At 42.5% G+C, this 27,912-nt stretch overlaps 1 protein-coding gene across 2 annotated transcripts; it reads left to right on the forward strand.

Moving 5' to 3' along the window:
• Positions 1-27,912, forward strand: RAB39A (RAB39A, member RAS oncogene family). 2 transcript variants are annotated; one of them, XM_055306290.1, is made up of 2 exons: positions 1-337; positions 26,840-27,912. In XM_055306290.1, the coding sequence occupies exons 1-2, from the start codon at positions 111-113 to the stop codon at positions 27,264-27,266; spliced, it is 654 nt and encodes a 217-aa protein (XP_055162265.1). In that variant the 5' UTR covers positions 1-110; the 3' UTR covers positions 27,267-27,912. The 2 variants fall into 2 exon arrangements, with proteins under 2 accessions (XP_055162265.1, XP_055162266.1); XM_055306291.1 differs by lacking the exon at positions 1-337 and adding an exon at positions 26,486-26,619.

Here is a 27,912-nt window from a genome sequence, read left to right on the forward strand (position 1 = left end):
GCCGGCAGGCGGACGGCCGGGCGGTGCTGAAGGGACAGTTCCCGCCGCCAAACTTGCGGGGCGGCGGGAGGGCGGCTGCGGCTGCCCCGAGCCCGCGGGGGGCGGGAGCCATGGAGACCATCTGGATCTACCAGTTCCGCCTCATCGTGATCGGGGACTCCACGGTGGGCAAGTCGTGCCTCCTGCACCGCTTCACCCAGGGCCGTTTCCCCGGGCTGCGCTCCCCCGCCTGCGACCCCACGGTCGGCGTGGACTTCTTCTCGCGCCTGCTGGAGATCGAGCCGGGCAAGAGGATCAAGCTGCAGCTGTGGGACACCGCGGGGCAGGAGCGCTTCAGGTAGGGCCGCCGGGACCCCGGGGGACCGCCCCGCCCGGCTCGCAGGCGGCTCCGGCCCTGCCCTCTCCAAAGTGCAAACACTCCGCCACCCTCGCTTCCCCTTCGCCCCTCCTCTTCCAGGGACGACTTCCTCCTCCGCAATTTCTCACTTCTTTCTTTGGCGCCCATTTCCTGCGCCTTGCCTTTCCCGCCTCAACAGGGCCCCCCCACTCAGGACACCCCCACTGCGGGACCCCCCCCGGACAGGACCCTCCCTCACTGCGAGACACCCCCCACTGCACGACCCCCCGACTGCGGGACCCCCCCACTCTGGGACACCCCCCACTGCAGGCCCCCCCCACTCCAGGACGCCTCCCTCTTGCCCGGCTCTGCATGCCCCTGGCTCTGTCTGCCGGTGCTGTGATCCCCAACTCTTCAGCACCCCTCCCCCTGCTGCCTGCTCCCCAAACTCGGCGCCCCTCGCCGCGCACACCCCGCCCCGCCCGCCCCTCTGGGCTCCCCTCCCGCGCCTCTGCTCCATGCGGCCCGGGAGAACTGCAAAGTGGGGTTCCAGCGAGCCGGAGCTCCAGCCCAGCCTGCTGCATGAGCTCATTGGGCCCCGTTCGGAGAGGGAGGAGGATGCGGTAATGGTTGGAACACCTCGCCCCACCGAATGTGGTCATCAGAAACGCTGGGCCATGTGACCCGTGGGAATGTGTCTTAGGGAGCAGCTGGATGGATTATCGGGGGCACAGGCACAGCACGAGGGCGGGGGGGTTCCTTGTTTGTGTAGTAAGGGCTGAGTTGTCTTTAGAAGTTTGTCATCATTGGTGGTTTGGTGGAGAAGAGAGAGACACTGAGATTTTGTCACGAACTTTTTCTTTATGCTATCTGTAATGGGTGCTTAACGTTCCAGGGTGAGCATGCATCAGAAAATGCGATTTGAATAGAGAAGGAGGGATCCAAATGAAGAGTCTCCTTCTAAATATGTTCATTCAGACCCCGAAGGAAGGATTTTGCAAAGGACCCATGTTACATAAATAAAAACTAAATGCAATTTGTATGCATTTCCTGGGTGTTTGAGACTGAACCGCATAATAAAGCATATTTCAAATTCCTAGGATTTGGGAACACTTTTTTTTTTTTTTTAGAGGAAGGTAGGAAATCTGATATACCATGATGTTTTGGGTTGTTTGTTTTGTTTGTTCTTAAGACTGCATTGTCACTTGAAACTCACTTAAGCAAGCATTTCGCAATCTTCAGCAAGTACTGTTTGTGAAATGCAGTAGTCCATGAGGGGCCTTCCCAAACATGGCTTCCCCTCACCAGCCCTAGCCAGCGTCCCTTCCAATGAGATCAGCCTACTCCTGTGAGGATGTTCCAACTTTTAAAGTTCTGGCTTTCATTCCCAGCTGCACACGGATTCAGACAGATGATAAGAGAACTGCTTAGCTTGCTTATACCTTCATTTACTCCTATATATGAAGAGGAAAGATGGTAAGGCCAGCCCTTCTGAGAGATGTTAAAGGCTACTCTTAAAGCTTTGAATTTTACAATACCTAGAATTCCTTGAAGAATTTTGTTTTTCCTTTTCAAGAATCCTCTTTTAGTTAAAATGGAATTTCACATTTGTGATTCTCATCTGTAAAATGGGGTCATAAGGGTCTCTTAAGATTCCTTCTAGTTTTACCATTGCAAGATTGATTGTAAATTCCTTCACTTGTCATCTCAATCAAATGAAACAAGATACTTTGTGGCCCAGGGATGCCTGGGTGGCTCAGCAGTTAAGTGTCTGCCTTCGGCTCAGGCCGTGATCCTGGAGTCCCAGGATCCAGTCCACATTGGGCTGCTTGGAGCCTGCTTCTCCCTCTGCCTGTGTCTCTGCCTCTCTCTCTCTCTCTCTCTCTCTCTCTGTGTGTGTCTCTCTTGAATAAATAAATAAAATCTTAAAAAAAAAAAAGCATTTGCAATAGGTCTTATTCTACCTTTTAAAATGAATATAATAAAAACGTATTCTTCATGCCTTAAACTTCTAAAAACTAGTGGGTTGCAACTACAAGATACATAAGTAGCAAAATCTTACTGTATTATTTCCTAAAAAGTAGACCCTCAACCTATTGACAAGAAGGTAAAGGATAATTCATTTGTTAGACTTTAAAGTCCTTCCTGCTAAATAGATCATTGTTTTTTAATGCCTTTGAGCACATGTAAATAGTAATTTGCTTTATATACATTATTAAAACCAAACAATACCTCTCCCATAATAATACAAGGACATTTAGGGAATGTTTACTGACAATGAGTCATGTTTTATTTTGTCTGGCTCTTTACCAAAGATATATTCATAAATACATACATATTTCAGTAACTACGTCCAAATACTTGGTTTTCTGTTTAGCAGAATGTTTCACCATAAAATTACATTTGAAACAATCCTTGTTAAGCCATTCTGTATCTTTAGCAAAAAAAAAATTGATACTTCTGTGAGTAGTAGATTTCCTTACACATTTTATTTCTTAGAAAGATACTCTAGTTCATAAAGATATTAGTCATATATCATTAAGAATTCATGGGAAATTTTATATTTGAAGGCTTATTGTTGATTAGATATAAATTAGCAAAAAGGAATCTGCTTTAGACAACTAGGCTATAGCTTGAAAGCATTAAAAAAAATAATGAGCGGATAATTATGACCATACTTAGCCTTAGTTTTCTTCCCCCTCCACTTGAGATATGACAAATAAAGCTTTAATTTTCAATGTTCAAATTAACACAGCTAGAAGACAAGAATTACTTCCAAAAAGTAAGAGGAACCAAATCAAAATGATAAAGGTTTGCAAAAATAATGTATACATGAGCACATAAATTTTAATGTTTTTATTATGTGTGTTAATGAGGGTAAATGTCAAATTACTGTATTAAAGAGAGTCAAAATTACAGTGCCTTCATTAAAGATAAAATTTATTTCTCTGTGTCTAAGAGTCTCAAGGTAATTGGTCTGTGTTGGTGGAGGGACTGTGCTCTGAGCCATCATTCAGATACTTTTCTTTTTAATTTTCTGCCAACCCTAAAATATCATCATCTTCGTGAACACTGTGTTCCTGCACCTCGGAAGGAAAAAGAAAAGCTCTAAATCAAGCAACGTTCCCTCTTTTTTTTAAAGTAGGCTCCATACCTAATATGGGTCTTGTACTTACAACCCCAAGACCAAGAGTCGCACATTCCACCAACTGCTCCAGACAGCCAGACAGCCAGTCACTCCAAGCAATATTCTTTATAAGCAAGTGAGACCACTATGGTACAGATCACTTCAGCTCTAAGTACACTGAGAAGAGATTAGTTACAAGACCCCAGTTTGACTGGGCTACCATGTGCCCACAAAGAAGGAAAGGTGGATCTGGCATTGTGGGCTTTGCAGGGAAACTAGCAATCACCACTTTTAAATTTTAATCATCACAGTGGACAAAGTTTAGCAGGAAAGGAAGCAAGAATATCATATGACACAGCATCAATAAGGATAAATATTAGAAGGTGCTAGAAATATGGAGAGCATCAAATATAAGAATATAAATTTTGAACTTCCTGTAGAAAGCACTTATAGCAAGCAACATGAAGATAAAATGAGATAAAGAAGTGGCAATGTTGGCTGTAAGGATAGAAAACTTCAAGGCTTCAAACCAGATTTTGCCTTTTATTTCTTGTTGTCTGATCTCTGATATGTTATAGATACAGCCAGTGATTATAAAGCTCAGACATAAAGAGAATAGTATCCTCCTGGTGCAGTGCTTCTCAAACTGTGTCCTGCAGAACAGTTAGCCCTTGGGATTCTTTTTAAAAATGAATTCTGTGACCAGGTAAATTTGGGAATCCCTGTATTCCGTGTAACACTCCCTTAGAAATTGATATCAAAAGCTCTCAGAACTCTTGCAGCAAGGAAGCCTGTTTAACTTTGATTAAACCATCATGTCTCAAGTTTATTTGACAGGCTATTTTTAAAATGTAAAAATCTATGATAACTCATGTTCAGAGGAGTCTAGCCTGAGAGAAGCTCTGGTGATGAGTTGCTGGAGTCCCATCCTTTGAGCAGAATCCCTGACCTGTTGAGGTATAGAGCAATGGAAGACCTTCTGAGGTTCCTCAGCCAGCTAATTAACTTGGCAAAGGGCTGTGACTCATATGTGCTATCTAAGGGACAGCCCTGCCCTTCACTGGCCCCCCAAAATCTGAGGGTGGCCTCGAACTAACACAGTGAATATTCAGGGGCTCTCCCTAGCCTTCAGTCTGCCGTGTTATCTCCTTTGACTCCTCTTCTGCTGAGTATCTTTCTCCTCCTTTTGTGTCCTGCCTCTCTTTCAGCTGCTGGTTTTTATTTTTCTATTACCCCACTCCTCTGTCTTTCCCTCTTCCCTTTCCTCCCACCCTCCATCTTTTTCTCTCCTCCCTTCTTAGTGCATCTCTTACTCTCTCATTTCGCTTCATCTATCCCCTGGCTGCCTTCTGTCCCTGTCTTCCCCTGCTCCTTCAAAACATTCATATGAACTTAATGTTGAAAAGTAGCTTAATTTATGTTCTCTGTTTTTGTTTGTTTGTTTGTTTGTTTGTTTGTTTGTTTTAAGAGCAAACAACATGAAAGTTTTATATTTCTCCTTAAGAGAACTTTTTTTGGGGGATTACTGGATGAATCAGCGGTTGAATGTCTGCTTTCGGCTCAGGTCCTGATCCTGGAATGTGAGATGGAGTCCCACATCAGGCTACTTGTGGGGAGCCTACTTCTCCCTCTGCCTGTGTCTCTGCTTCTCTCTCTCTCTCTGTGTCTCTCATGAATAAATAAATAAAATCTTTAAAAGAGAGAGAACTTTTTAATTTATTGATTGGTTTTAAAGATTGGTTTATTTGAGAGAGATAAAGCATGCCCACAAGTGGGAAGAGGGGCAGAGGAAGAGAGAGAGCCCTCAGGCAGACTCCCCACTGAGAGAGGAGCCCAATACAGGGCTCGACCCCATGACCCAGGAGATCATGACCTGAGCCAAAACCAAGAGCCAGATGCTTAACCGACTGAACCACCCAGGGGCCCCTTAACAGAACTTTTAAAATCCCTACACGAAAATGGTTTGGTTTTTGATTCCTACCCTCTTTACTGCAGTTCATAGTCTTCGATAGAAAAAGATTTTTAGATCCTGGATTGTAAGGTTCATAACTGCATATGTTTCAGAGCGGAAATTGTTGGTAATTAAGTGCCATAGTCCTTGCCGTCGTCGTCTCCTGTCGTTCAAAGTTTTTAGAAACCATAAAATCAGCACTCTATTTGTGTTGAGTAATCAGATAAAATAATGTCTTGGTTAAAATTACTTGTGTTGTAAGTAACAGAAATCTAGCCAAATATGTTTGGGTAATAGGGGATAAATCATAAATGACCCAGATCTCATGAATGACAGAAGCTCATGGGACATGCAGGTGTTTGGAAGTCTTTGACATGCAAGCGTTTGTGGGTTTTCCCTCTGGTTCTCTGACTCTGCCACCTCCCAGTTCTCTAATGTCTGAGCCTCTACTCAGATTCTGGGAAGAAAATAGTCTCATGGGCTACTTGACAATTTCATTTGCTCCTTATTGACTACAGCGAATCAGCTTTCTCATAAAGTTTAAGATACATATTACACAGATATAACTATACTAGGTATGGATCATGTGTCATACAATGGAAATATATCTACAAGGATCTACTTTTTGGAAAAGAGAAATTCACAGAAGGAAGTGAGCAATCATCCCCCAAAGTATTTCTTTTGTGGTGTTTCATGGTAACATGGTATATGAGAAGGAGCCAGCATCATTTCTACCAGCTATAGCAGGATGTGAAGCAATGACACATGTAGCCAGACATATTCTTATTCTGTAAAGATTATTTTTTTTAAAGATTTGTTTATTCATTTGAGAGAGAGTTAATGAGAGAGAGAGCAAGCAGGGGGAGAGGTCAGAGGGAGAAGCAGGCTCCCCGCTGAACAGGAAGCCCAATGCAGGACCCCATTCCAGGGCCCTGGGATCATGACCTGAGACCAAGGCAACCAACTGAGCCACCCAGGTGCCCATATTCTGTCAAGACTACTACTGCCCTGTCCCTCAGGGAATTCAGCCCATTTTGAGTGACTATATAGTCAACACAATCCAGAAACTAGCTAGTAATTTGAAAAATCTGTAATTATCTTTCTTAATGTCTTTTTTCTTCAAAAACTCAGTGAATTTAACCACAACCTCAATGCCCTATTGGTATATGAAGGTGACTGTACCTCCTGAGCTAAACTAAATATTGTTCCCCAGAGGTCTCAAGGTCTTGGGTAAACAGTAGGCAAAATTACAAAGTAAGCAAGGTGCATTCTTGGGAACCCTTTGGGCTTCCCCACTTTTTTTCCCTTCCACATTCTGGGTAGCAAGACCTTGACCTATTCATCCCTTCTCCCTCACGTCCCTTAATAGTCTATCTTAGCTTCAGAGACAGACACATGATTATTAATGTTTGAAGACAACCTAATAAGGGTCTTGCCAGGAGTATTTATATTCTAAAGGAGGATGACCAGTTACCGAGGGAATGTTGCCTCATCTTGATGCTTCTTTGAGGGCAGAATCATAGATGATGTAGCTGGTGAGGGGTGGAAAATCCTCTCTTGATGCTACAGGGATGACCATCTCTTCTGGCACAGGCCCCATATTTTAGCTTTCAAAACAAGGTGTAGGAAAAAAAGTACAGAGATTACCACAGTAGTTTTCACTTGAAGAAAAGCACTTTAAAAAAAGAAGAAGAAGAAGAAGAAGAAGAAGAAGAAGAAGAAGAAGAAGAAGAAGAAAAGCACTTTGCTCAGTCTGTGAGAAAGAGAGGAAATTTCTAGCCATCATTAGGCAGTTTGACTAGCATATACAGATTTCTGAACATTAACCTTTCATAGCCATGTTACTTAAAAGTTTAAAGATTTTAAACTTTCTTGGAGATGCCTGGGTGGCTCAATTGGTTAAGCATCTGCCTTTGACTTATGTCATGATTTTGGGATCCTGGGATTGAACCCCACATGGGGCTCCCTGCTCAGCGAGGAGTCTGCTTCTCCCTCTGCCTCTAGTACTACCCCCACTTGTGCTGTCTCAGTTACTATCTCTGTCTTTCAAATAAATAAAATCTTAAAAAATAATAACTTTAGTTAACCTAATCCTGACTGACTTAGAGGAATCTTCTTTCTTCTAGTCTGCTCTGTCAAGCAGTGGAAAAGGTGAGCCACCCAACTGATACTGAGGTATGCACACACCAGGGAACAGCAGAAATTGCTTTAATAAGGTATTTTAATTATTTCCAAAACGAAGTACCTGCAAAGCCTATACTTTATGATTTTAATAAATCTCTAAATGTCAGTATGTTTTAATCAATTCTGATAATATTATAAGTCAGGGAAGTTCACTTTAAAAATTACCACCCCACACACTCTCTCTGGCTTATCATGAAACATCTTACAATGGTGGTAAAACATTGTTTTCTGAAAGGAATCACTTCATGTAATAAAGTACTGATTTGACCTTCAAGAGTTTCAGAAAAGCATGAAACAAAGATCAAAGTATGTTTTAAATTTACAAATGTATTTCTAGTTTAAGCTGTGAAAGAGTTTCAGAGTACAGGTAAGTGGTTCTGTGTCGATTGCTACCTGGCATATTTTAGTTTGGCTTAAAATCTCAACAGCATTCTCCGAAGTGTTCTTGAAACATAGTGAAGGTTTTCTGTTTTCCTTCCTATGGTAGCAATTCATTTTTAACTTAGGAACAATTTGCTAAAGTTAGATTACTTTATTACTGACAGTAAGACCATCCACTGGGTTCAATAGCAAAGATATAAAGAAGCTATCAAAAATATCTCAGTGCCAGCTCATCAGGCTCCCTGCAGGGAGCCTGCTTCTCCCTCTGTCTATGGCTCTGTGTGTCTCTCATGAATAAAAAAGTAAAATCTTAAAAAAAAAAAAAGTCTCGGTGCCAAAAAATACTGAAGTGAGGGAACAGACATTTCTCTTAGGCTTGTTTCTACCTCGCTAACATGGTGAGTGCATCAGAAATCACGTGTGAAAGTCTTTGTCAAGTGACGCCCAAAAGGTCAGCAATGACTTTTCTTGGCAAAATGTGCTCTTTCACTAGGCTTATTTTTTAAAATTTATTTGTTTTTGTTTTAGTAACCTCTGCCCCCAATGTGGGGTTCAAACTCATGGCCCCTGAGATCAAGAGTTGTGTGCTCTTCCAACTCAGTCAGCCGGGCCAATTTTTTTTTCTAATTTTTGGATGATTGGTCATAGTTTCTTCTTAAATTATCTTCTGGGACTAAGAATGTTAGTGTGGTTTTTCTTTGATTTTTTAGTTGTTGTTGTTTCTAAGACTATTTATTTGAGGGAGAGAGAGAGAGAGAGAGAGAGAGAGAGAGCAGAGACAGGGGCAGAGGGAAGAGAAGGAGAAGGAGAAGGAAAGCCAAGCAGACTCTGTGCAGAGTACAGAGCCCAATGCAGGGCTCATTTCACGACCCTGAGATCATGACCTGAGCTGTAAGTAAGACTCGAACACACAATCACCTGCGCCCCATAGGCGCCCTTAGTCTTTCTAAATGTATTTTATTTTTGTAGGACTTAGTGTGCTATAGCCCCACATATATAAAACTTAGGGGCAGCTTTAGTGACAGATTCCTGCCTCAAAATGCAAAAGAATGGCCCAAATGGAACCCTCTCGGAGAAGAGACTAAGAAAGAATACTCCAAACAGGAGTTAGATAGATGTTAAGAGGGATCCCTGGGTGGCGCAGCGGTTTAGCGCCTGCCTTTGGCCCAGGGCGCAATCCTGGAGACCCGGGATCGAATCCCACGTCAGGCTCCCGGTGCATGGAGCCTGCTTCTCCCTCTGCCTATGTCTCTGCCTCTCTCTCTCTCTCTCTCTCTCTGACTATCATAAATAAATAAAAAATTAAAAAAAAAGGATGTTAAGAACTTCCTGGCATATTGAAGAAAGATTATAATTTCTTAAATTCGGGATCCCTGGGTGGCGCAGCGGGTTTGGCGCCTGCCTTTGGCCCAGGGCACGATCCTGGAGACCCAGGATCGAATCCCACATCGGGCTCCCGGTGCATGGAGCCTGCTTCTCCCTCTGCCTGTGTCTCTGCCTCTCTCTCTCTCTCTCTCTGTGTGTAACTTTCATAAATAAATAAAAAATTAAAAAAAATAATAATAATAATTTCTTAAATTCTAGGCATTGCCTCTTGTTTTTCTTCAGTGTAGTGTTTTTCAGAGTGATATTAGTAGGTGTAATTTGAGAAGTTTCCTTGGTCAAATAGTTTGGGAAATGCTGGGCTGTTGCAGGATTTCTCAGAGCTTTTAATATATAGTTATAATAATAGACATTGTGAATACCCAAGGTAGGTACGGTGTTTCCCTAACCCAGAGTCCTTTTACATAGAGCATTTTAGGAACTGATAGGTTGATAGGTAGAGCATTTTAGGAAACAATACTTAAAAAAAAAAAAAGTATTGGCAATACCTTAAATTTTAGGAATATATTTGAGAATCTCTCACGGTTTCTTCGTTCATGTGATTCTCCATGTCTTTTTCTGGTGCTTCTGGGTATGATTTTCATCAGGTTTCTTTTTTAAAACTCTTGCTGTTTTAGGAAAAGATCCAGTAGCTTTTGAGAGTCCCTCAAGTTTTGTGGCCTCATTCAAAATTAAGAGGTTGATCTTCTTGCCTGGCTTCTAGCCACTTGTCACACTTTTACAGTATCTTTAGCACTTGTTCTAAGCACAAAATCTCCAGGTAGAATCAGTAGAAAAACTGGAAAAAAGGTTAAAGGAGCGAGTGGATGGAACTTCTTAATTTTGGATTTTTTAGCTATAAAAGGGCTACCATAGAAAGGCTTTAGGAAAGCAAATGTTGGGCAGCCCTGGTGGCTCAGTGGTTTAGTGCTGCCTTTAGCCCAGGGCCTGATCCTGCGGACCTGGGATCAAGTCCCACATCAGGCTCCCTGCATGGGGCCTGCTTCTCCCTCTGACTGTGTCTCTGCCTCTCTCTCTCTCACTGTGTCTCTCATGAATAAATGAATAAAATCTTTTTTTAAAAAAAAAAAGGAAAACCAATGTTAACAAAGCAAATATGAGGTGAAATTTAAGACCAATTTGGTAGAGTAGATGGATAAACAGAAAAGAGAATTAAAAGTGAAAGAAAAGATATGGTTAGTTGTATAGCAGAGGACCATTGGCAGCAAAGAAAATTAGTGAGAAAGTGGGGAAACAGGCGCATAAAAGAAGCTGCCGAGGGTTGTCTGGGTGGCTCAGTCGGTGAAGTGTCTGCCTTCGGCTCAGGTCACTATCTCAGGGTCCTGGGATCGAGACATGTCGTCTGGCTTCCTGCTCAGCAAGGGGTCTGCTTCTCCCTCTCCCTCTGCTACTCCCCCTGCTTGTGTGCACAGCTCACTCTCTCTTTCTCTCTCAAATAAATAAACAAATAAAATGTTAAAAAAAAAAAAAAAGCTGCAGGGGTCAGCCACACTGAGATCCACATGCTGGCCACTTTAGTATATAAATAACTGCAGCCACAGGACCAGGAAAGAACAGACAGATGATCTGATACCAACAGTCTCAGTTTTCTTTTCTTTCTTTTCTTTTCTTTTTTAAAGATTTTATTTATTTATTCATGAGAGACACACGGAGAGAGGCGGAGAAGCAGGCTCCATGCAGGTAGCCCGATGTGGGACTTGATCCTGGGACTCCAGGATCACGCCCTGGGCCGAAGGCAGGAGCTCAACCACTGAACCACCCAGGCATCCCCTCAGCTTTCAATAATACAGTCAATGTCCAGAAAGGCTTTAGCTTGCCCCAGAGGGATAGCTCCTCAGCAGTTTTGCTCAAGGACCCTTTTCTCTTAATTCCATCTGTATTCAGTTATCTTCTGCACCATGCCTCCTGTCATGATTGAGAAGAGTTTTATTGGCATATTGTGCAATTTCTGTCCTGAAAAGTATTCTGTTTGCACACAGTCTCCCCCTGCTCCTGTCTTCTCTACACCCACATTGATTAACCTCTCCACCCAAATCATTATTTTACTATGTTCAGAAAACAAAGGGGAAATAGCTTGACACAACAGTAGCAATGGTGATCACTGACAGCAAACATTTGTGCCCACACTGACCCTTCCCTCCCCTCCATGCAGTACTCAGGGATTGCACTGCTACATTTTGTGGCAGGAGTCAGCCCTGCTGCTGCTGTGGACAGACAGACTTGTAGGAAGCATCCCACCTTGTTAGACAAGGAGAGCTGTCGAGTATTGGCCAAAGCTACCAGCAAATATTGGCTCTGGTGTCCTAAAATTTCATACGTGCTGCAGAGTAGCTTTCCAGTCCTTAATGCTGTCCCATTTTTTTTTTTCTGAAGAAGTTGGAATCAACTAGGATGAAGTACTTGTGGAAATCCTGGAACTGATGTAGCTTAACTGTATGTCAAGCACTAGATGTAATAATAGATACAAAAATAAGTAACATATAGAGACACCTGAGTGGCTCAGTGGATTAGGCATCCAACTTTTGGTTTCAGCTCAGATCATGATCTCAGGGTTCTGGGATTGAACCCCACATTAGGCTCCATGCTCAGTGCAGAGTCTGCTTGAGATCTCTCTACCTCTCTGTCTCTAAAATGAATAAATAAAAATTTTAAAAAGAAATAAGTAAGATATAATCTCACTTTCAAGGTCCATGCTGTCTCTGTACTGAGTATAGACTATGCTCCTATAACTAAGAGACTAACCAATTAGGGCACCTTAAATAATACAGGACTTCATTTCTCCTTCTGCAACAGTCTGAGTGAATGGTTCTGGGCTGTCAGGGTGGCTCTGCCTCAGGATTCTTCAGTCTTTGCCATTTCCCAGCGAGCAGGAAGAAGGAGAACCCCTACTGCAAACGGCTTCTCCAAGTAGATGGGTCGCAGACTGCACACACAACTTCTTGTGTCCCATTCATCTAGATTTGGTGACATGACCACAGCTGACTATAAGAGAGCTGGGGAGCACAGTCTCCACATGAGTGCTAGTGCCAGCTAAAACTGGTGGTTCTGTCACTAAAGGAAGACAGAGAGAACAGACCCTGGGAGAAAATTAGATGTCTTTCTCACAGACTTGTGGCAAGAAAGATAATAATCAAATAATTGCAGTAAGGACTGTAAGTACTAAAATAAGTTCCAGTGGCAGAAGAAAGGGAGGATGGGGGCTCGTTTCAGAGGACATGTCCCAGAGAAGATGGTTCTTGATGCTGGGACATGTAAGATGTATGAGTAGTAGGAGAAATAACAAAATGACTAAGTACATTGGAAAAAGAAGTGGCTTCCAGTAATAACAGCAGATTGAACACCTGTACCTATTTTTGCCCCTTTTCCTGAAATCTCACAAAAGTGAAGATAGTTTTGTTTTGGAACCATAGACCCTCAAACAAGGAGAGTAGGTAAGGAGACAACATCAACAAAATTTTGGAAGCAGGAAAGCAGATGGAGGAATGTTAAATGAATTGGCAGATTCAAGAAAACTGACTTCTGGGATGCCTGGGTGGCTCAGCGGTTGAGCACCTGCCTTCAGCCCAGGGCGTGATCCTGGAATCCCAGGATCAAGTCCCACATCAGGCTTCCTGCATGGAGCCTGCTTCTCCCTCTGCCTGTGTCTCTGCCTCTCTCTCTCTCTCTCTCTCTCTCTCTTTCTGTGTGTGTGTGTGTCTCATGAATAAACAAATAAAATCTTAAAAAAAATAAACTAACTTCTGAGCAATTGATGGAAAAAAGCTAAAAACCAACCCAATATATGCAGCCCCAATGACTCAGGAAATGACTGGCATCAGATACTTCTGGAAGTATAAGGATGATTATCAGTCTAGTTAAGAAAGATTGGATTCTCACATCCCCACCACCATCCCACACTTCAGGTGATGTCCTATCCCCCAACATTGGCAAAAACTGGAAATTTATTCTTGGAAAAGAATTAGAGTCTCCAATTGGAAGAACCAGGCATGACTGAGGTTGGGCTCCCTTATTAGAAGTAAGGGCATTAAGTGAATGCATGTATGTTGGATGCTAATATGGTCTAGTCATTTCCCTCTGCCCCTGCTCAGCTCTCAGAATGCTGGCAGTCAGGCCGCAACCTTCAAACATTGGTGAAATCATTTCTGAAGGATCTGACTAGCCCAAGGGGAGAGGCTTAGTATACTACCATGAGTGGCGCCTGGGGGATTCAGTCGATTAAGTGACTGCCTTCAGCTCAGGTCATGATCTCCGGGTCCTGGGATTGAGTCCCATGTTAGGCTTCCTACTCATCGGGGAATCTGCCTCTCTCTCTCTCTCTTCCTCTCTCTGCCCCTTCCCACTTTTTGTTCTCTCTCTCTCTCAAATAAATAGATAAGAACTTTTTAAAAACAACAACAACAAAAGATACCAACTGGAGAGTTCTCTCAACTAAAGTGATCTAGCCTGATTTTCTGGCAAGTGGGGCTTTTGATCTCAATGAAAGATTGCAAGAAATATTAGGAGATCTGTACATAAAACCTAGAGACCAAAACAGAGACCAAAGCAATCAGAGAAACAAATTTAATAAAGGGGAAGGGAATGTTAACAAAATAAAACTGTCTTTAATTTCCTCATAGAGATAATGGGAAAATATTACAATCGAAAGAAGAACAGGGTACTATTTTTTAGAGGAATATTTTGAGAACAGACAAGCTTTTAGAAACACAGTAGAAAAAAAAAAACACTCCAAAAAAGAAAGAAAATAGAGTGGAAAGATTATATTAAAAATTAGAAGATAGTCCAAAAGGTTTGACACACAAGTAACAGGTGTTTCAGAGAGAAGAGAAAAAACAGCGTGGAGAAATCCTCAATGAAGCAATTCAAGAAAATTTTCCAAGATTTAGAGACCTGAGTTTTCAGATGGGAAGGACCTAGCACAGTAGACAAAGGTGGACAGAGTCTAAGGGACATGGTCGTGAAATTCTAGAACACTGGCACCACAAGACCTTCAGTGGGGAGGGAAAAATCAGGAATCATGTTGGTTTCAGTTTTCCTGAAAACATCAGTGGAAGGTAGAAGGCAACAGAGAGACTGCAAAATTCTGTAAGAATTCTACGTCTGACTCAGTTGAGTCATTCATTGAGTCGTCATTCACCTGGGAGAGCAGAATAAACCACACATGCAAGATTTCGAAATAGTACCCCCTGTGTCTCTGTAAGGAAGCTGCTTGAGAATGTGCGCTCCCCACACACACCTAGAGGAGGAAGCCAGGAATGAAGAACACGGAGGATCCAGGGATGAGGAAGCTACGCCGGAAGACAGGCAGAGGTAATGACCAGGAAGATGACAGTCCCCTCTGCTGCAGGTGCCAGGGACAGCCCACCTGGACTGTTGGAGCAGATGGCTGGAGGGGAGACCCTCTTGGCAAGATGAAAAAGAAATGCTAATGAGAACTCCTTAAAAGAACAAAATTGGCAGAGAGTTTAGAATTGGATTGTTGTTGGTTTGTTTGTTTTGTATATATATTTTTTATTGAAGTTCGATTTGCCAGTATAAAACTTAGTGCTCATCCCATCAAGTGCTCTTCTCAGTGCCCATCACCCTGCTTGTTTTTCTTTTCTTTTTTTTTTAAAGATTTATTTATGGGATCCCTGGGTGGCGCAGCGGTTTAGCGCCTGCCTTTGGCCCAGGGCGCGATCCTGGAGACCCTGGATCGAATCCCACGTCAGGCTCCCGGTGCATGGAGCCTGCTTCTCCCTCTGCCTATGTCTCTGCCTCTCTCTCTCTCTCTCTCTGTGTGTGACTATCATAAATAAATAAAAATTTTAAAAAAATTAAAGATTTATTTATTTATTCATTCAGAGAGAACGAAGAGAGAGGCAGAGACACAGGCAGAGGGAGAAGCAGGCTCCATGCAGGAAGCCGGATGTGGGACTCGATCCTGGGTCTCCAGGATCACACCCCAGGCTGCAGGCGGCGCCAAACCGCTGCGCCACCAGGGCTGCCCCCTGCTTGTTTTTCTTAAAGAGCTTAATTATTTGACAGAGAGAGTTTGAGTGCATGAGCAGGGGGGAGGGGCAGACCCCACTGAGCAGAGAGCCCAATGCAGGGGTTGATCCCAGGACCTTGAGATCGTGACCCAAGTTGAAGGCAAACACTTAACCAACTGAGCCACCAGGCGCCCCTGGAATTGGATTAGTCAGTTTAGCAAAAAGAAAAAGATGTTGTGGATATCGGATGTTTCTTTTCTTTAGGACACATGGGAGGAATAGATTCCCCCTCTCTCTTACAGAGACAGAATCGTGAGGTTCATTGTGGCCAGTGGATTTGAGCAGAAGTAGCACATGGTGGTTTTAAAAATCAGCCCAGATTCTTTACAATTCTTCCCTCCAGCAGTTGGGTGGTTTGTTATTACAAGCCTGGCCTATCTTTATGAATACACAAGGTAATTATTAACTTTAGAATATGTTGTGCAGGAAAGGAGGAGTCACAATGTAGTTCAGGCTCAGCAATGAGATGAATGTCCATGATCAGAACAATGCGAATGCCAAGAAATGATCTACCTAAAATTATGATGTAATGATACTGGCGAGTTGGGTCCTGGGGGGATATAAGGATGTGTGGTAAGTGCACATGTAACTTAGATAAAATCACAAACTTAGACAAAGACAGAGGGATGCCGGGGTGGCTCAGTCGGTTGAGCATCGAACTCTTGGTTTCAGCTTGGGTCCTGATCTCAGGGACATGGGATCGAACCCCGTGTCAGGCTCCCCACTCAAGCAGTCGGCTTGTCCCTCTCCCTCTGCTCCTCCCCTGTTCTTCTCTCTCTCAAATAATACATAAAATCTTAAAAAAAAAAAATGGAAAAGAACATGAGCATAATCTGTTCAAATGACTTGAAAATAAAAGCTGCATAATTTTAGAGATAGAATGAAATGAGAAAAGGCTAAACACCAATTATAAATTCTAAGATGTGGAGAGGTATACAAAAGTATGTGAAGCAGAGCAGCACAGAGGAAGTCAAATGGAACCAGATGTAAGTCACAAAAATGGTGGGAGAGTTATAACCCAAGATATTTAATTGTGTTAGATCACATGATGCACTGTATTATATGGAAAATAAAATAATCATGAGAAGATGATCATCACCTTATTTTAATTTGGCAGAGGATGCCAGAAAGTGTTGGAGTGAGTGCTGAAGTCTTTTGTACATTTTCTGGTCACATACTAAAGAGAAAACAAGCATCCTTTCATTATCACCTTGCAGACAATTAGCAAAGTCAGAAACCGTTCCCATTAATTTCCAGATAAACTATTTCGATTTTCACACATAACTTATTCTACCTCCCATAATCCACCTGCAAAGTACAATTTGAATTACTACCAACTTTAAACAGTAATTCTTCAGAAAATGCAGATGATTTCACCTATATGCTTATAAGTATGTGCAATTACTCAGCCCATTTCTCTTTCAGCTTCACAGATCCCTACTATGAATATTGAAAGAACAGTTTTTTGGTATTTTGGTATTTCTCTGTTACTCTCTCATTTGCTTGGCATTTGCATGCTACTTGGGTACAGTCTGACAGTATCAACTTATTCAGTTGTTGATGTATTCCTTACAAATATCCGTAGGACTCATCGTACCTGGTTCTGTGTTAGACACTAGGGTTACAGCATTCCAGAAAAACTGACAACAATCCTTGCATTCATGGAGTTCGTCATATAATGAGGGGAGTCAGGCTAGAACCAAATATACTAGAAAAACAATCTAGGAGATCAGTGTTGAGTGCTGTGGAGTAAAATGGAAGATGAGAGGTGATGAGAGCATGCAAGGAGATGGGAAGGCCTCGCTATCATCTAGTGATGATCTGTCATAAAAGGAAAATAGAAGGTGGTCATGGGAATGGACTCACATTCAGAGAGAGGATATGGCCCGTTAGGTCTCATCGTTTATGTATATATAGCCTCTGCAGCCTCAGACTTATATTTTATGCAAAGACCCTGGGATTGCACAAAGAAAAAGTACTTTAACATTTGTATGTACGGAGAAAGGTATCCGAGGTTAGGAGCTCCAAGCTTTGAAATCTCAGGGCAGAGAGAGGGGCTGTTAGAGTCACTAATAATAAAAGAAGAGGAGAAACTTGTGTTTTTGTCTCTTGAAAGCAATCATAAGGACTTGGATCACAAGGCAAGTGAGGCAGGTAAATACAGCATCAACACAACGATGGTTCCCAGAAGGGCAGTAGCGATGTAATGTCATGGAGGGAAGCGCTCACCAGGCTGATGCATTCATAGGCTGCTTGCTGCTGTCAGCCTTTGGCATCAAAGTACTTCTATCCTCTAAATGCCTATTTTACAGCTGGCAAAGCCACAAGAAGGGCATTTCCAGGATGGATCGATCATCTGGTTCGTTTTACCCAAGTAAGTCAGCAAGTGCTCTGTATCTGTTGCTTTTTTTAAAACGCCTGTGGACATCCACCACAACTCATATTAATAGCGTGTACGATTTAGTCTTGCCACTTTCAGATAAAATTTTATAATAAGTAAATAGAACATAAATAATCGTGTGCATTCCAAGACCTGTGGACTTTTGTTGTTGACAACAGCATCTTGTTTTCAGTGTCCTCCATGAAACTAGATAACTGTTTGAGATACTTAACACTTTTTAGAATCTCAGTAATCCTGTCATTTGGGTCACAAAAATTCCAAATTCCCCACGGCTTATCATTCACACCTGATTGCATTGCTCCTAGTTAAGGAATTACTTGTAAATGTAAGTGAACCCTAGTACTCTCCATATCACTTGTCTACATATTATTTTAGGAAAAAAATTAAGGAAAATTAACATAAATTAGTTGGCCATTTTTCTTTCCTAAAGCAAAAATACTATAAGAACCGACTTTGCAGATGATTAGTTAAAAGAAAATGTGGCATATACATACAATTGAATGATTATTCAGCCATAAAAAGGAAGGAAATGCTGTCACCTGCTACAACGTGGGTGAATCTTGAGGACATTATGCTAAGTGAAAGTAGCTAGGTACATGGGGCGCCTGGGTGGCTCGGTTGGTGAAGCATCTGCCTTTGGCCCAGGTCATGATCTCAGGGTCCTCAGACAGAGCCCCGAATTGGGCTCCCTGCTCAGTGTGGAGCCTGCTTCTCCCTCTTCCCCTCCCTACTCCCTGTGCGTATACTCTCTGTGTCAAAAAATAAAATCTTAAAAAAGAAGATAGCCAGTTACTGAAGGCAAATACTATGTGATTCTATGGATGTGAGGTATCTAAAGTGATCAAACTCTGAGGATCAGAAAGAATAGTGGTTGCCAGGGGCTGGGAGCCAGGAGGAGGAAAAGAGTTGCTGTTCACTGGGCATGAAGTTTCAGTCATGCAAGATGAAACAGTTCTAGAGATTTGGTATACAGCATTGTGCTTACATTTTAAAAATTGTTAAGAGGTGATGAGGCACCTGGGTGGCTCAATCAGCCAAAAATCTGCCTTTGGCTCAGGTCATGATCCCAGGGTCCTGATTAGCCCCGGCTCTCTGGCTCTCTGCTCAGTGGCGAGTCTGCTTCTCCCTCTGCCTCTCCCCCTACTCATACACGTGCTTTCTCTCTCAAATAAATAAATAAGATCTTAAAAAAAAAATTAAGAGGTGGATCTCATGTGTTTTTACCAGAATAATTTCAAAAAAGAATGGGTTTTGGCCTCATGAAAGTATGTTGAAGATTATAAAATATTTGTGTTTTATGTCCTCCTTCTCTTACGAAACATGGGGACTATTATCAGCCAGGTCTGTGGTTGCCAGCACCAAAACCAGCTTGAGGACTGTAATCTAAAATGAATGTTTCTGGAAGCATGTCTGAGGCACAGAGCCTTGACCGGAAGCTAGAAAGACCAGGCTTGGAATGATTGAGAAGATCCCAGGAGCTCTGGGCAACAAGAACCACAGGAAGCCAGGATGGTCCTCATGATCTTGTTGCTCCCTTGCTGCCATTCGCCCACTGCCATAAGAAGCTCCAAATGACCAACTGGCAGTCTCAGCTAGTTCAGTAGAAGCATCACAGGGTTCTCTGGTGAAATCATTCCTCCCTTGGATAGTAAAACCTTCCCATCAGCAGAGTTCAGAGTCACAGGGATTAGAAGCAACAAAAAATTGTAGTGACTCATTAAGTGTAATTGTGAGAGGCACCATCACCCCACTTCCACCCTTTGTTTGCCAGACCACAGCATCTGTTTATGAGGAAACCACCTCCTACTCTAGCCCTCACTTGTTTAAAACACGTGCAGCCTGAATCATGCCAAAATCTTACAAGGTATTTTCTCCTGGATGGCGTCAGCCCACTTCCCCGTCTCTGCCTCTGCTAAATGAAATCTTTGGTCTGCAGCAAAGTGTGGGATATCACATCTGTATATAAGGGATTCCATAAGTCCATGGATGGTGGTACAGCATGTTTTCAGTCCAGATTAAATGTGTGTTACAGTGTTCCCTCCATGATGGTCTTCCCCCCCCCCCACCCCCCAGAGAAAGATACCATATCTCAAGTGTCAGCAGCTGCTGGAAAACCAACTTGAACAGTGACAGGGAAGAGAAAGTCTTGTTGAGCCTCCATCTCTCTGCCATGATCACTTTGAGTCCAAACTGGGGTAAAAATACAGACCAATATTTACACCAGGATATTTTGTTTCACCAGTTACTAGGAACTCCTCCATAGAGGGGAGGGAGTTCGGGGTGAATAGTCACATAGAATACAAATATTCACATGTCCTAGACACATCAGCATACCTCTCTCCAGACCTCCTTATCAGTCCTCCAATCTTGCTTTCTCCACTATGCTAAACCCTTAGCCTCTGCTCATGAATTGGTGTGGATCCTTACCTACATCTTTCCATCTCTCTCTCTGGAAAAAGTACAAGAAGTCCACAGGTGGGAGGGGCTCTCTTTTGCACTAACCTTCAAGTTCACTATTGAGTGGGGCTGACCAATGCTAGTGTGCTATGCAGAACCATCTGTAGGGTTTTTTTTCCTCTTTAGTTATAGGGAAATCCAGATAGCGCCACAGGTTGAGAGGGTCCTGCAAAAGAAGGCTTTCTGGGTGTGTGAGCCTTGTTACTGTGGGTCCCCGCAGGTTCCACTCCCATCTTGCTTATGTTTATGACTTACACTTATTGACAAAGTTCCAGCTGGGTCAAACAGAAAACACCTAGCTCTTGATCACCCCTCAGATTACACAGTCACTGGTGTTCCAGGCATTTAGTCTCTATCAAAGCCAGGTTGTAAGCCAAGAACTTTCTCAAAAGCATAGTAGCTCTTGACAAAGAGCATACCTTTATTCCAAATGCCACTCCTACCTTTATTCCAAAATGCCACTCCTGTGATTGTCCAGTGGAACCTTCTCCAGGCTTGACAGATCATCCCAGTACTGCTATAGGTACTTCTGGAAGGCACCATTAGATCTGATGGACCATGAGCCAAGTAGCAAAGCTGCTTGCATTGTAGCTTGGACCTGTACAAGGGTTTCTCTTGCTTTCAGCACTATTAGAGCTGGTAGCCTTTCGGGTCTCCTATTTAATGGATCAGAGAAGTACATTCAAATATTATACAAGTGTCCTCCACAATCCAAAAAGGCCCATTAAGTATTATGCTTTCTTCTTCTTGGTGGGGGACATAAGATACCACAGCTTGTCTTTGGGGAGGTTTTAATAGCATACCTCGGATTAAGGGATCCCCTCCCCCAAGAAACTTCACAGATTACTATTATATTTTCATGGGATATATATTTAGGGTATATATATTTATTTATATTTATATTTAATTTATCCATTCTTCTCTAGCCACTAACATGCTCATCGCATCTCAGTGACCTTGGTGTGAGAATATAACACACTGCTAATTGATCTTAATATTGGGCACCTTTCTTTTTTTTGTACTGCTAGTATCTGTTTCCTCAAACTTCCTCATTCTCTCTGCCATTTCTCCCCTTTCCCCAATGGCTGTGTTCATGGTTTTACCAAATCAACCACTTATTCCCTAAGACTGTACTGAGTGCCCACTATGTGCCAGGCACTTAAGAATCACTGCATATTCAGTAGTGAGCATAGACATGGCACCTGCCTGCCTTTCGCAATTAACAAACCAATATCCTGAATTCAGAAAGTGGAAAGAGGTGGAGAAGGATGGTATGCAAGAGAACTAATCTTGAACACAGTTAATTCTGCCCACCAGCCTGAGAAACAGATTTTAACCAAATGGCCACCATTTTTCCTTCAATGGAGGTGTCCAATAAGAGGAGTAAAGTGTTCCTCCAGTTCTCTTTCGTGAGGAGAAAAAAGTTGAAACGGAAATCCTATTTCATCCTATGGTAGAAGTCTAAGTGTGAGGGAAGAGGGAGAAGAGTTTCTCCTGCTAAGAGCAGTATTCCTTGGCAGTGTGGAGTGTCTACTTGGGATTGGTTATAATTAATTCATAGGGACACCAGCCTACCTGGTTGAGTGATTTTCCCCAGAAACATTCAGCAGCATGCTGGGCTGATCCAGAGATACAGTCTTCCCAGATGAGTATAGCAGTGGGGGAGGAGCTTGGGAATGTAGATGTTTCCAAGAAAACAATTATAGTGATCTCCTAGAACTACGGTATGGATGGAGGTAAAAATAGGAGGGTATTAATGGATAGAAAGTAGTAGAATTACTCAGTAGATTACAAATCTGGATAAAATTTAAAAATTATCACTAAAAATATGCTGCAGGCTATGAGATTTTGATCAAAAAGTAGTATGTAAATCTCCAGTTTGGGAAGTAGTGAATTTCTGATGATGAAAAGAAAGTAGATGAGAAAAGCAGAATGAAGAGGATAGTTCATTAGAAACAAAAAAATCAAGTAACAGAAATGACACCAGACAGCCCATCCAAATGGATGTTGAATTCAATGAGCAGAATGACAGGAATTGAGATGGAAAGAAAAACAAAGTGCTGAAGTCTTCAGCTTATAGAGGATGACCCAGCAGTTAGCGAATGACAACAGATGATCTAGCCAGAAGGCATAAGCCTCAAAGGAGCAGGGAAGTTTTTGGTTTTTGTTTTTACAACAGGGGTTGGAAGAGAATTATCTGGAATGGGCACTGGGGAAAGCAGAAACCACCTCCTCCTGGTCCTATAGAATGAGCAATTTGAGCATGTTGAGTCTGTTCTGTGAAAATGGGGGAGGGGTTGCTAATAGTGTAGCTTTCAAGGTGTAAAAGAAGCAGTAGGTTTCTTTTATACTCAAAACTAGATTGGGGTGCCAGCTGGCTCAGTCAGGAGAGTGTGCAACTCTTGATCTCCGGGTTGTGACTTTGAGCCCTTCGTTAAGTGCAGAGATTAGTCAAAAATAAAATCTCTGAAAAAACAAAACCAGATCTTTCACTTGGGAGTAACAAGGATCTACTAAGAGCTTGTATCCCTGAGACTGTCTGCCATGATTCATCTTCCCCATTTTACCAGTGTCATGTTGGATGTAGGGGGTGCTGGGTCCCCTTTCCAGTCATGCCACAGAATAGCTTCATAACTCTCAATTTTCCCATAACACTCCTGAGACCAGATTGGAATCCATTCATTTATTTCTCTTCTTTCCTTCTCTTCCCTCCTTCCTTCCATTTCTCCCTCCCCTAATTTTTCCCCCTTTTTTAAAATCATCCATTCATTCAGTGAGACTTTCAAAGCCCAAAAGGAAATAGGTATGGTAATTTGCAGCAAGATGTTGTTGCTTATAAAGAATTGTTACTGGGACGCCTAGGTGGCTCAGCGGTTGAGCGTCTGCCTTCAGCCCAAGGAGTGATCCTGGAGTCCCAGGATCGAGTCCCACATCAGGCTCCCTGCATGGAGCCTGCTTCTCTCTCTGCCTGTTTCTGCCTGTGTGTGTGTGTGTGTGTGTGTGCGCGCGCGCGCGCACACACACACACACACACACACACATCTTGGGGAAAAAAAAGAATTCTTACTCATCATCAACTCTGGATTTTTTTTTTTTTTTAAGATTTTATTTATTTACTCATGAAAGACAGAGAGAGGCAGAGATACAGGCAGAGGGAGAGGCAGGCTCCATACAGGGAGCCCAACGTGGGACTCGATCCCGGGTCTCCAGGATCATGCCCTAGGCTGAAGGTGGCGCTAAACTGCAGAGTCACCCAGGCTGCCCAACTCTGGAATTCCTTATAGGGAAGCTGACCTACATAGTTCTTTCAGGATCTGTACCCTACTTCTTCTGATACTTCCAAGAACTCCTAGAGACAGAAGCGTGACCCAAAAGAGCAGGTCCAGGAAAAGCTAAACGTTCCTTACCCCCTTCTAGAAGACCTAACTCTCACATTCTAGTTTTCAGGCTGAGGCTTGTCTCTTCCCCTGAATAATTGACAGCAGGGATGCCCAATTGTTTTAGGGAAAACCTACCCCCTGAGACAACTATATCTGAATGGGAAGGCTAACGTATCAGAATTCTAAACCTCTTATCCATACCCACATATAGAAACTGAAGATCAAGTTATTATGTAGAAAATGACGGATGTCATATTGAGACCTTTTATTCCAGCTAATCAATTATTAATAAGGGCTGTTTTAGAGTGTACATGGCATATACTTTGCTGTAATTTTGTTCTATAGAATTTGCCAACTGTATTCCAAATGTGTTTGCAAAATTAGATATAAAGGGCTAGAAAACATGGCATTTTCTACAGTGTGAGATATGGCTCTGCCTAGTATACGAGCGTTTCAGCATTGAGTTTTCAACCACAAAAGCATGTTTTTGTAAATTAAACTCATGGTAGATTAAATAGGAGGGGGAATCAAAGTAATGCAGACTTGGTGCTGAGTAAATTAAAGCTTTCAGTCTAGTAACAGCCTTAATGTCGTTTTTCTTACAGCACTGTACATCTGCCTGAATTCACACATATCAATATAAGTAGCAAAACAATAACAAATTATCCCTCAATGTTTTTTAAAGCAACTTAAATGAACCCCATTATTTGAAGCCTGCGAAAGATAGTGGGAGATTTTTCTTACTAACCGTGGCTATGTAATCCAGTAGTCCTTGAGAAAACATCCCTAAAATAGTCACTTGAGGGCATCCCGGGTGGCTCTGCAGTTTAGCGCCGCCTTCGGCCCAGGGTGTGATCCTGGAGTTCTGGAATTGAGTCCCACGTCACGCTCCCTGCATGGAGCCTGCTTCTCCCTCTACTTGTGTCTCTGCCTCTCTTTCTCTCTGTGTCTCTTATGAATAAATAAATAAAATCTTTAAAAAAAAATAGTCACTTGACAGTCTCTACTAAGAATTCTCAGGAGAGGGCGCCTGGGTGGCCCAGTCTTTTAAGCATCCCATTCTTGGTTTCAGCTCAGGTCATGATCTCAGGCTCATGATATGGAGGCCTGTGTCAGGAGAGTCTTCTGTGAATTCTCTCCATCAGCCCCTGTCCCTGTGTTCCCTCTCTCTCTCTAAAATAAATCTTTAAAAAAAATTCTGAGGAGAAGCAGGGAAGCAAATGAAAGGGAAAGAAAAAAGAGGTGAAATACTTTCTTCCCACACCCACAACAAATGGTGCTTGTGATTTCAGCAGGAAGAATAATGAAGGAATGCAACAGGTGGAGAGAGTACCAGGTGACCTACTGGCCTTCCACAAAGATCTTGGGTGGTCAAATGAGTTTACTTAATGATCATCTCAATGCTCAAGATCATTGACAACTTAGAAACAGACATTTGCAATCTCTGCCTCGTACAACATTTAGCACTTTCCCTCTCCAATAAGACTAATCAATCCAATATAACAAATACTAAGCAACATATATCATTTCCCAGGTAATATGACTGTCAGATACCTAGAGGAAAAATGACCCTCAAGGAGTCTTGAATGGGAGACATACCAACCGGTCCAATCAGCACATTGTGAAAATGGATATAATCATAATGGCAGTATGCCAAAGGCTCAATGGAGTTATAACAGGATTGCCTAAGAGGACAAAAGGTCAGTGGCAGGGAAAGCTTCTCTATACATGATTTTTTTTTTAAGATTTATTTATTTATTCATGAAAGACCCATACACAGAGAGAGATGCAGAGACACAGGCAGAGGCAGAAGCAGGCTTCTCACGGGGAACCCGATGTGGGACTCAATCCTGGATCCTGGGATCACACTCTGAGCTGAAGGCAAACGCTCAACCGCTGAGCCACCCAGGCATCCCTATACATGATTTTTGAACTGATTCTTGAAGGAGAAATAGGAGGGTAGAAGACATTCTGGGTAGAAAAAATAATGCATGTAAAGGCAAGAAATACAGAACGGTATGGCCTTACCACCTTGCCTCATGATTCAGTCAGGAAATAGCACATGTGAAGGGTTAACTGAAAGTTTAGCAAAGTGACTATTTCTAGAAATGTGGGCAAGGTGAACAGCATCAATCAACGATGGTGAGGCATTCAAAGTTAGCCACAGTGAGAAGCCATCCACCACCTGACCAACAGAGGGAAGAGAATGAGATTACCTGAACCTGGTGGAACCCATTAGAAAGGTGCTATTCAAGGGGAACCACAACCAGAAATAAGAACATAGCTGCTGTGAAGCCAAGAGTGGAGATGGAGAGGAGGGTGCGTAGCTGGACCTCTTTGCTACCCAGCTGGTGCTCCCATTGGCTGAACCTCACTGCAAGCCCAAGGGCGAGGGAGTTTGGGAAAGCTTTGAGGCCCAGAGAAGAGCAGAGACTACATCTAGAGGGACAGATGGAATCCCTAGCACACCTCAGATTCACACCCCATGTGCCAACAATTTCCTGTTTCTTGAAGAGGTATCACACAGGACTGTAGCTGTAACTCACATTATAACAGGTGCACCCTCGTTTCTTCTTCAATGGATAGAGAGGGGCTCCTTGCATTAAATAACAGGAAGAGAGATTTTTAAGATCTGGTTGGCTGGGCAACCTCTGCCCTTCACCATATCTTTCTATATTCCTATTTTTAATCACAGTAATGTAATAATTACTCAAGCAGATAGTTGAAAATAAAAACAGTCCTAAGTGCAAGATAACATACCACTTAAGTTCTTTTTGTCTATCTAAAAATAACTACACTTTAAATGTTCTGTCAGTGGATGAAACTGGCTTGCCTATTAGTTTCAGAATATTTTTGTCCACTTAAGACACTTCATATTTGGGAGTGCCCCGATGGCTCGGTCACTCAGTGAAGCGTCTGCCTTTGGCTGGGGTCTTGATCCCAGCCAGGATCCTGAGATTGAGCCCCGAGTCGGGCTCCCTGCTCAGAGGTGAGTCTGCTTCTCCCTCTCCCTCTGCCTCTCTCCTTGCTCTTGCTCGCTTGCTCTCTCCTCTCAAATAAATAAAATCTTTTTTAAAAAGACACATCATATTTGATTTATAAATTCTGGTCCAGGTTACCTTCAAATTTTATTATAGTGCTACATTGTTTGAAAGAGGAGAAGCAGAAAAATTTGTCCCTTTACAACTGTTTTTCTATTTCTTTTTCAGATCAATAACTCGATCTTATTACCGCAACTCAGTTGGTGGATTTTTAGTATTTGACATTACCAACCGACGATCTTTCGAACACGTGAAAGATTGGCTAGAAGAAGCAAAAATGCACGTTCAGCCGTTTCGGATTGTATTTCTGCTGGTGGGACATAAGTGTGACTTGGCTTCGCGACGTCAGGTTACGAGAGAAGAGGCCGAAAAACTGTCGGCAGACTGCGGTATGAAGTATATAGAAACCTCTGCAAAAGATGCCACAAATGTTGAGGAATCCTTTACGATCTTGACAAGAGACATATATGAACTTATTAAGAGGGGGGAAATTTGTATTCAGGATGGCTGGGAAGGAGTTAAAAGTGGTTTTGTTCCGAATACTGTGCATTCTTCTGAGGAAGCAGTAAAGCCCAGGAAAGAGTGTTTCTGCTGACTTCACACAGGCCACAGAACTAACGTGAACAGATTGGGCGTCATCTCAGGATAAATACCAACATTAACTTCAGAGTGATGCAATGAAAGCATTTAAGCAACAGTTACAAACCCATGCTAACGCTTTTTAGTAAGTGTTTAATTCAGAGCACTCTGCTTACTTGCCACACTACCAGATTGGGTATTTTGCTAAATTATGGGGCAGAGCAGACAACTTTTTCTTGAAACTGGAGTGTCTACAGAATTACTCCCATTCTCTCTTTGTTAGCATATAGCTGACCTTAATGTCCACAAATTTCAATATTACTCATTTTTCTTGACAGTTTGAAATGGGTTTTTTGTGCATATATAGTCTGATCGAAAACATTTGATCAGGAATTATATTCTCATGAGTTACTTTGTTAATACTGAATAGTAAAGTGGATTTAAAAGTGCATAGTTCGCTCTCAAAGTAAACAATCTCAGAGGTCCCATCAACTAGGACTAAGTAACAACTCCTGCTTAAGGTACCATGCTTTTAACCAGTCTTCGAAATATTTATGCTCCCTTAATTTGCCTGAACGTAAGGAAATAAGTTTTATACTCATTTTTGTTCTCTGATTTATTGCTCTTGATAATTTTATGTTTTGTAAAAAATATCTAAGGAT

Source organism: Nyctereutes procyonoides, unplaced genomic scaffold (genome assembly GCF_905146905.1).
Source record: "Nyctereutes procyonoides isolate TBG_1078 unplaced genomic scaffold, NYPRO_anot_genome, whole genome shotgun sequence".
Taxonomy (NCBI): domain Eukaryota; kingdom Metazoa; phylum Chordata; class Mammalia; order Carnivora; family Canidae; genus Nyctereutes; species Nyctereutes procyonoides.

Coding starts and splice junctions, on each gene's coding strand:
- RAB39A (XM_055306290.1), top strand. CDS start 111: ATGGAGACCATCTGGATCTACCAGTTCCGCCTCATCGTGATCGGGGAC. Junction 338..26,839: donor GCGGGGCAGGAGCGCTTCAG/GTAGGGCCGCCG, acceptor TTTCTTTTTCAG/ATCAATAACTCGATCTTATT.